This window comes from Olea europaea, chromosome 15 (assembly GCF_002742605.1).
Source record: "Olea europaea var. sylvestris chromosome 15, O_europaea_v1, whole genome shotgun sequence".
NCBI lineage: Eukaryota > Viridiplantae > Streptophyta > Magnoliopsida > Lamiales > Oleaceae > Olea > Olea europaea.
This window is the reverse complement of record NC_036251.1, coordinates 26068168-26078648: the sequence shown is the minus strand read 5'-3', so window position 1 is coordinate 26078648 and position 10481 is coordinate 26068168. Positions and strand designations below refer to the sequence as shown.

Genomic DNA, 10481 nt, shown 5'->3' with positions numbered 1-10481 from the left:
TCTAACTCTTTTTTTTTTTTTTTTTTTTTTTTTTTTAAATAGTAACCATGGGTAGTGTCAAATGTCTTTATACATTATATCTCAAGAAGCAAAAAGCTAACCATAAATTCATGAAGAAAAAAGGTCAAAGGATAGAAACGACACGAGAAATTCAGTTCCTTGACAAATGCAAGTTCCTAAGTGTAGAACCTAACTTTTGGCTTCAATTGCACTTGGTCCATAATTATTTCATCCTAGTATTAATTCTTCAAGTTTAAACTTGTAAAATAAGTAAATATAAAATGGAAAAAAGTTGTAGTCAGGGCTGAAATTGAGAAGTAATAGACAAAAAGAGAATGTCAAAAAGAAGACAGGTAAATTCCAAAATAAAATCACAAGCCTCCAATTTTCAAGACATGATTGTAAATAAAGAATTCCCTTCTCAAATCGATAAATATAATCTTCAAGATTTACAGAGGTAGAAAGAATTTATTATTTTGATAAATATAACTTTTATGATTCCCTCAGCTTTTGTACTTGTGTGCAGGTCCATTATCTTTTGATATTGCGAATTTTAATGGAAGCTTACCGTCAATTCTCCTAAATCCATATTCATGGACCAAGGTAAAAAAATATCTCACTCGATGTTTCAAGACATGCAACTATTACAGTAATACAAGCATATGTTTTTCAGGTTGCCAGTATTATATTCTTAGACTGGCCCGTTGGTACCGGATTTTCCTATTCAAACACCTCACAAGGGTATTTTTCCTCCGACACCAAATCAGCAAAAGATAATTACACATTTCTTAGAAAGGTATGTTGACATTATTAATCATATATGTTGTATATTTAAGTAGAAATTGAAGGCAATAAAAATTAAGTTCTTTCACGAGGAATGTGGGATATAGAAGTAGTTGTATACCCACCGAACTCCCACAACTATTTCTTGGATTAGTCAACTAACAATATATTGAAAATACAGTGGTTACTGAATCATCCCATATTTATCAAAAATCGTTTATATGTTGCGGGAGACTCCTATGGAGGCAAACTAGCTCCCATGGTTGCCTTGGAAATATTACGAGGTAGGATATTTAAAAAAAAAAAAAAAATAGCAACAAAGAAGTTTTTATTCGAATTTTTCTTTTCCACCAACTAAGCTTGGTTAAGGTGTTATGGTGGATGGTAATGCAGGTAATGAAGCAGGACTCCAGCCACGAATGTCTCTCCAAGTACTAATAATATTTGATTATCTTGTGGAAATATATGATTTCTCCTATATATATTCTATGTGTAACATATTTCATGTTGATGATAAGAGTACTTTTGGAATTGAAACAGGGATACATTATAGGCAATGGAATAACAGATCAAAACATTGAAAACAATGCACAAATTCCATATGCTCACCGCATGGCACTTATATCCAATGAATATTTTGAGGTAATTTGTTTGGCGTTTTCTACAATGTAAATTATACCACAAGTGTACAATGTCAAGTTTTGTAATATAAGATTAAGTACGGATGTCGAACTCACAAGAATTGAATATCAATTTTATACTAATTACCACAATTGAATAACTATTATTTTATCTAGAAAATCGAATTATAAGATCAATTAATCTGATGATGAATATGGTGACGAAATCAACAAGTAAATGCAAGTTAGAAGAATAATTAAGATTTCACCAAACTATCGTATGATTCTTAATTATATAATTATTTCTAATCAATTTTCCAAAGTTTATAAGTGAGAACCCTAATGTAATTCTAGACCTTCTCTCGAGTGCCAAGTAAAAATTATTTTTATATTTCAATTTCAATATCTCTATTTCGAGTCAAAATCTAGAAATTATCAAGTTCGTGATTTATAAGTGGAATATACCATGAAGGAATTATACTTCCTCTCGAAACCTATAATTTCCTAGGTTGTGTTATTCTAAGATCATGCCTAAATTGACTGGCATCAAATCATTCAATTAGTGGCCAAATAATTGAAAGCATTAAACAAATAATACAAATAAACGGAATTGGAAAATTTCATAGAAATAACTAAAGTAAATCAAACCATATTCTTAAATTTTGGCTACATCAAACCCTAGATTAGACATTTAGTTCATAGTAGAAGAAAGAATTTTACAAATCATGATTAATAACATAAAAAGGAAGAAGAATAAAAACTCTTTTGAAGCTTGAATTAATCCTCCTTCTTGATGTTCTTCTAGATCTCTCGATTGATTTTCTCATTCTTGCCCTGTTGAATTGTCCTTAAAAAGTGGCCTCTAAATTGGTATTTATGCCTCGTTGAAGTCCTTGGAAGAGTTGGATTGAAATTGGGGTCCGAATCATCTATTGAAAAATTGCAATTGAGTCCTCAACCTTTGGATTTCACCATTTTTCGTCATTCACTTCTATCTTTCAATTTGGCCTTCAATCATCAAATTTCACCAAATCAACAACTTCTCCTTGATTCATGACAAAACCATGTTTCTCCAAGTTTCACATCATTCACATCAATTCACATAACCTATAAGACAACAAGAAAACACAAATCAAAACATTCTAAGGCTCTAAGAATCAAACAAAATATTAAGTTTAAGTAGCATTACTATGATGAGTGACTCATCATAATTATATTTTCGATTAAATATTTTGATGATAAAATGAAGGCCAAACAATAAACTTCTCATGGAAACCTCTTCTTAGCTAAATCATTGTATTTATTCATGTAACTACTTTTCACAATTTTAGGCAGCAAAAATTAGCTGTAATGGGGAATACGACAATCCTGATCCAAATAATCTGCAATGTCTTTTGGCCCTTCAACCGATCCACGAGGTTACACTATGCTTCTTATGTTATTTATTCTTCATTTCGTTTAACAGTTATTGTGGATATAAACACTAAACAAGTTTCAAGATATCATTAAATATTGCAGTGTATAAATCCTTTAGATGACGGTCAGATTTTGGAACCGAAATGTGCAAAACCACATCTAATTGGACGGAATCATACATTTTGGGACGATTTTTCAATTGATCACCTCCTTCTGCCATTTGTAAAAGGAGGAATGTGGTGTCGGGTAACTTCATCCTCTATATATCAGTACATGTTCCTGTAAGAATTTATAGGGTCTTTGATCAAGAGCAGGTTTCTTTTGTGCAGGATCAAAATTATGCAACATCTTATGTTTGGGCAAATGATCCGACCGTCCAAGAAGCTCTTCATATTAGAAAGGTATATAAGCAGAAAAAACATTAATGATTCAGTACACTTTACCCTATGCTAACTATCAAGAAAAAGGGAAATAGTATATTTGATTAACTCTTTAAGGTAATCTAGTATTTTATTACTAGGGAATGATACTAGGGTGGACGAGATGCAATCACAGCTTATCCTATGAAATAAATGTACAAAGTGTTGTACAATTTCATAAACTCCTCAGTGAGAAAGGTTACCAAGCTTTGGTATATAGGTAAGTGATATAATATTCTTTTCTTATAGAAATCATGGCTTAATTTATTTTATTTTTAATCTAATCCATCAACTAAAATATAGATGTTGCTTCGAAATTCATTAAAGATCGCTAATCGAAAATGTAAATAAACAAATATGTCATTCTAATATATTGCTGAAAACTTGAAGATGGAAACAAATTTAGGTAGGAGAGGAGATGATAATATTCAAGAGAACACTTAAGAATTGACTTGTCAAAAATGAGTACAATTACTAGCCTTTTATAGGCTTTACAAAACATGAATTAAATACTTGTATTAGTTAATGAATGCAAAGTAATCTCAAAATAATTCATGTACTTAAGAAATAGATGAATAAACTAGTGCATTAATGTACGCATGAATAATCTAAAAGATATTAATGAACTTCGCTAAAATAAATGATGCAGTTGACTAACATATACTCTCAACACCCTGTTCATGCATCAAACTTCAAATGCTTGTTGAAAATGTCACAAACTTAATTCTTGTTGTCAATTTTATTTCCGCAAGTGTACGGATCGTAACAAGTAATAAAGTGAATCTAAGAGTCCGGATTGTCGATCCCACGAGGACTATTCTTTAGCACTTAATTTAATTTTCTTTAACCACTATTTGATGAAAATAAACAAAAATAATGATGTATTGTGATTTTTGATCTAACTACTTAAAATGTGAATGGATGCAACAAAAAGTGATTTGGAATTCAAACAATAGATGGATGTTAGGGCGAAACAACTTTACCTATTGGTTACCTTTACTTCTAATACCGAAATTCATAAAATCTAAAGTAATGTTCGGTCGAATTCTTCTATTGTATTCAATTTACCCCTCTCGAGTTCTCATTAAGCCTATTTAACTACTTCAATTCCATATCTCTATGGGAATCAAACTTAGTTAAACGCACTAATAGTTCTAAGAATTCATTTATGATCACAGCAATTAATATAGATATATCTACACGTTGTATTAATTTACCGGATTTTAATATATGGTCTAAAAAAGTATCCGCATCTCTACGCAATAATTATTCATGAAATCATTGAATAATTGGCCAGAAAATTCAAAACATTGAGAACATGATTAAAATTCATACATATAATCATAACGAACAAAAATCTCAAATAAAAGAAATAAAGGGTCACAAATAGGTTACATTGTTTGTCCTAAAATTAAATTTAGCTACTTATCGTAATGAAAGAAAAACAAGAAGTTATTATGAAAGATATCACTGGGTTTTGAATAAGAATGTAGAATAAAAAATCAATCTTGCACGAAGATCTTCTTCCTCTTTCAATTTATGCTTCAAAACTTGGATTGCTTGATATTGTTCTCCCTTGAATACCTTCTTTCAATCCCCAATTGCATGTGTTTTCTTCCTAATGAGTTGATTCAATCCTTTAATCTTTTGCCCCCTTGAATTCTCTCCCTTTTCTCCAATGTTTTATGAATAATAGAGGCTCCAAATGTGTGAATCCCCTAAAAAGTATTAGAAAATTTGTATTTATGGGTGCCTCCTCGTGTATGTAGAAAGTAGAGTTTTTATGGACTTCAAAATGGGCCAAAAATGCGCCCTAGATGCACCCAGGCGGCGCTTCGACACCCTAAAGTGGCACAGTGCCATGGCTATGTTTTGCCGACGCCACATTTCGGATAGACAGCACATTGTTTAGTATTTTTATCATAACTTTTTTTTCTCCAATATCCAATTGAGGCGATTCAAGATGCATTGGAAAGCTAACTCAAAGGGCTACAATTTTGCTTCAGATATCATTATCAAATTCGATTATTTTCTATGTCAAAATCGGGTCCCAATATGAAGCTGAAATGGAGCATAACTTTTTTTCGGTTGGAACTTAATGTGTGATCATATTTTGATTAGATTTAATCCCTTTGACGTCTTTCTTTATCCAATTGACTCCGAGCATTCTTGAATCTTCATCATGAAGTTCGACACAACTTTTGAGTATTTACACTTTAGTCCTTAAACTTTGGATCTCTTACAACTTAGCAATTTTCTCAAATTTTTGCTCTTCCAGTTTCTTGTACCATCATTGAATTTTATTTATTCAATACCAAATGCAACAATTTAGAGCATAATTCATCTGAGAAGCAACTAAATATCATCGTTTTAAAATCATGAATAAGCGTACAAAATACAATTATCAATTCCACATAGTATTTGTCAATGTGATTTCGAACAAAATGATATTTCATGTCAATATGCTTGCTTCAATCATGAAAAATAGGATATTTAGCCAAGGGTAATACTGACTTTGTTAATTAAAATCTCTGTTAGATTTACACCACCTTGTTGCAAATGAACTTCCTTCAACAAATTTCTAAGCCATGTTTCTTGACAAATACATGATGCAACAATCACACATTCCACTTTACAAATTGAAAACTTGACAATAAGCTGCTACTTTAAAACTATGTAAAAGTTGTATCTCCCATAAAAAAATACATGACCACTTGTGCTCTTTCAATCATCCATATTTCCGACCAATCACTATTTCTATATTCAACAAGCTTGAAATTATCCAAATATTAACAAAATAGACCATAGCTAATAGTGCTTTTTGTTGTATTATAGGATTCTCTTTATAGCCTTCAAACGTGTTATTGTAAGATTTTTCATGTACCGACAACAAGACTAGTCCCAAACAAAATATTAGGTCTTCTACATGTCAAGTATCTTAAACTTCCACCAAGACTCTTGTAAAGAGTTTAATCAACTTTTCTCCATCAAATCAAGATAATTTTATTCTACAATCATGAGGGTGCTATTTCTCTTGAAATCATCCGTCTTGCATCTTTCTAGCATAGGCTTCTTTAGAAAAATAAAAATCACATCTTCTTGTTGATTCACTTCAATGCCAATGCAACAAGCTATTAACCAAATAGTTCTCATCTTAAATTCTTTCACCATAGTGCTCTTGAACTCATCATCTTGAACTCATCAAATCATGTTAAATTAATTGTAAAAATTAAACCATCTACATATAAGCAAACAATTAAGGTGTCATCATTTGAATTGGCCCTTTTATAGATAGCATGTCCATAAGGGCATTTGACAAATTTGTCCCTAGAAGAAATTTGCTAGCCTCAAATTTCATGCCTTTAGAATTTGCTTTAGACCATACAAAGCTCTCTTCAACTTCAATACTGTTATCTTCATGCCCTTTCACAACATAACTGGGAGGTTGTAGTGTATTTACATCCTCTTGTAGAAAATCATTCAACAATGCTAATTTTACATCAATTTGGTGAATCTTCCATGGAGATAATCAATCTGATTATTTCAAAACGAGCCACTAGTGCAAATTCTTCATCATAATCAACTTCATATTTTCTACTATGGCTTTTAACTACTAATTTAGCCTTATAGCGTTTAACTTCACCTCTTCATTATTCTTTTCTTTTAAAATTTACTTGACTCCAACGCATTGGACAGCTGCAACTTAAAATTCCTTTGAAATTTGCTTGGTCTTCAACATGCTTTAAGCCATTTCATGATGGTCCTATCTTTTCTCTTCGCTGCGCCACTTTGTTTATTTTTCTTTTGAATGGCATATCGCTTCTTCAAAAGTCGGCCCAAGCTCAAAATATTTGTCTTTATTGAAGGAACATAATAGATATTAAAAATATACTGGTTCTCTCCATCCTTCATTGGAATAAGAATTTTTCCCATTAGTTGATTTCAACCTTGATGCATCTCCAAAAGTGACACGATCATTTAATTCCTCAAACTCTATGAAAATAGATTTGTCTTCACACTTGTGGTTACTAGCACATTTTCTAGATACCACGAATTGTTGCCTCTTTCTTGCACCTTATATGCCAAGGGAAATGTTCTTTTTGTTTGGTCTTTATTTTCAACATAATTGGACTTCTCTTCAATAGTATTATTCCTACACTCCCATTATTATTCCTACACTCCATGCAAAATGCTAAAGTTTGTGACAGTTGTAATATTCAACTTGGGATTTATCATATCTTCCACCTCTTTGAGAAATTTATCTTCCCTGTTCCCCGTCCTCTTAGATTATATGAGTGTTGATAGCTCCTTTCGTTGTTGGCCGAATGTTGGAAATTTCTCTCTCCTCTTCCTTGACTTCCATCGATTCTTACTCATTCTTTAACCTCTCCTCATGATCTTTAATGGAACTAACGACTTCATCAATGTTCAGTTTTTTTCCGAATCCCTCAACTCTTTGATGCCCACCACAATAAAATTATTATTTCATATAAATACGAAAGAACTTTTTCGAAGAAAGTTTTGCACGTATGAAGAAGGAATAACCTTTATCTACATCAGTGGAAAAACCTGCTCTCAGGGGCGGGCTTGTAGACTATTGAATTCCAACTCGAACCGAACGCCAGCGGCTTAAAGCTAAGCTTATCACGAGTACAATTACCAAGCATTTTATAAGTTTTACAAATTATGAACTCAATATAATACATGTACTAGTTATTAAATGCGAACTAATCCTCAAAATAATTAATGTAATTCTCAAGACATGAATAAACTAGTATACAAATATATGGATGAATAATATCGAAATACATTAATGAACTTGACTAAATAAATGAAGTTTATGTTTTTCAATATACATGTTTTCTAATTATGCTTCTTTTCTCTCTAGTGGTGATTTGGACATGATCGTACCTTATATTAGTACTTTAAAATGGATTCATAGTCTCAATATGACCGTTGAGGACAACTGGAGACCTTGGGTTGTTAATGGCCAAGTTGCAGGGTTGGTTTCTAATTCTTGATACAAACACACACACACACACACACACACACACACACACACACACACACACACACACACACACACACACACACACACACACACACACACACACACCTCTTACTCAATTGACATGTCAAAAATGAGTACAATTACCAAGCCTTTTATAAGTTTTATGAAATATGAACTTAATATAATTCATGTACTAGTTATTAAATGCAAACTAATCCTCAAAATAATTCATGTAATTCTCAAGACATGAATAAACTAGTATACAAATATATGGATATATGATATCAAAATACATTAATGAACTTGACTAAATAAATGAAGTTTATGTTTTACAATGTACGTGTTTTCTAATTATGCTTCTTTTCTCTCTAGTGGTGATCATGACATGATTGTATCTTATATGAGTACTTTAAAATGGATTCGTAGTCTCAATATGACCGTTGAGGACAACTGGAGACCTTGGGTTGTTAATGGCCAAGTTGCAGGGTTGGTTTCTAATTCTTGATACAAACACATGTATATATATACATATATAAAGGTATTATCTTCACCACTGCACTGCCTATTGTCCATTGTAGATTCACAGAGAAGTACAAGAACAATGACTTTTATCTCACATTTGTAACAGTGAAGGTAACAAAAGTTTGACTATTCTATTTCTCAAACTGATTTGAAACAAAACAAGAAATAAATTTGTGTTCATATTTTGCAGGGAGCAGGTCATACAGCTACAGAGTTCAAACCTAAGGAATGTTTTGCGATGCTTGACCGTTGGCTCTCTCTATATCCTTTATAGGTATGGATCGGGAGAAGCTTTTGGGCACTCATTGCACCTTTTTAGCGTTGTACTCTTAATAAATATTGTGCATTTATAAGTTTTTGTAATGATGGCTATGAATTCAAGTGCAAATGTAGAAGTAACTTAAATCGATTATATTTAGCCTTAGTTCAGCCTCGTTGATAGGAGGTGTACAATGTTTTATCTTAGCCTCTATTTAGGAAGAATTTATAAATGGTTTAAATAATTATAAATAGATAGAAATAAGTGTTGAATAAGTGGATAGTACTTTTAAATCCATTAGAATGTGTACTTGAAAATGAAGCTTCACCATTTATAAACAATTTATAAATTTTGTCAAACAGATGCTTGCTTAGATATGCAATAGTAATTAAATAAACTTCTACTTATATTTTCATATGTAATGTTATTATTTTTTATTTGCATTTCTTCTAACTTCACTTGCATAGGATGAGTGGCAAGAGTTGAATTCAAGCTCTTATTTAGTTTTGTCTAGAGATGTAAAGTGTGTTGGTCAACATAGCCTGACCCACGTTTCATAGGGATAGAGTGATGGAGATCGTAATAAATAAAATAATGTTATTTACAATTGTTCACTACCACAATTGCTTTATGTGGCATATATATAGCGGTTGATAATTTGATACATGAGCCAAAAAAAAATATATCAATGTATCAAATCACAAATCGTCATATAGGATGTCATTTAGGAGGATTACTGAGGTGAACGACTGTGAATATAATTACTTTAAGGGTTTGTTTGATTACAAATGTGGAAAAGATAAATCAATTTCGTGTAAGTTGGAAAAGAAAAAACTATCAAAACCATAAGAATTAGATACATGAGCCCAAAAAAAAAAAAAAAAAAATCTAATACATTAATGTATCAAATCACAAACAGCCATATAGGATATGCCACATGGAGCGCCTACTACGATGAATGAATATAAGTATCATTACTCTAATAAGTATTAGAAATATTCAAAACTTGCCAATTTATATACATATTTTAAGAAGAGATATTATAATTTATGTGGAGAGACTTTCTTTTATTTTCTTATTGTAGTTTAGTAGTTTACCTTGTTTACTAGAACATCAAGTATAAATTGATAGTACTAAGTTTTTCATTTTAAACCACCTTTTGATAACTGAAACACAATTCTGTTTTCCCTTACATCTATACCTTTCTGTTTCTGTTTCTGTTTTTATTCTTTGACTCTTCCCTTCTATCTTCTACACCTCCTATTCTCCTTCTCTTCCTTCGTCTTTTCGTCTATAAATTTGACTCTAGTTTGATTGCATCCATGTTCACTTCGGTATCTAAGTCTACTCTTTTCTCTAACAAAAATTTTCATCACGTATTAAAATTTACGAAATTCTTCGACATATATAGTTATTGTTCATGCCGGTACTTTTTTCCAATGAAATTGGGC

The 10481-nt window shown here is 31.5% G+C and overlaps 1 protein-coding gene across 1 annotated transcript; it reads left to right on the top strand.

Moving 5' to 3' along the window:
• Window positions 1-504: 504 nt before the first annotated feature.
• LOC111410659 (serine carboxypeptidase-like 18) lies at window positions 505-9305 on the top strand. Its single transcript, XM_023041111.1, has 12 exons — window positions 505-603; window positions 674-796; window positions 965-1067; window positions 1177-1214; window positions 1324-1425; window positions 2735-2821; window positions 2922-3065; window positions 3134-3220; window positions 3340-3458; window positions 8622-8735; window positions 8828-8882; window positions 8962-9305. The coding sequence occupies exons 3-12, from the start codon at window positions 1043-1045 to the stop codon at window positions 9043-9045; spliced, it is 855 nt and encodes a 284-aa protein (XP_022896879.1). The 5' UTR covers window positions 505-603; window positions 674-796; window positions 965-1042; the 3' UTR covers window positions 9046-9305.
• Window positions 9306-10481: the final 1176 nt, after the last annotated feature.

Bases quoted from the DNA above. Each gene is read 5' to 3' on its own strand.
- LOC111410659 (XM_023041111.1), top strand. From the start codon at position 1,043: ATGGTTGCCTTGGAAATATTACGAG. The intron at 1,068-1,176 runs GTAGGATATTTA...ATGGTAATGCAG, and splicing joins TGCCTTGGAAATATTACGAG to GTAATGAAGCAGGACTCCAG. The intron at 8,883-8,961 runs GTAACAAAAGTT...CATATTTTGCAG, and splicing joins TCACATTTGTAACAGTGAAG to GGAGCAGGTCATACAGCTAC.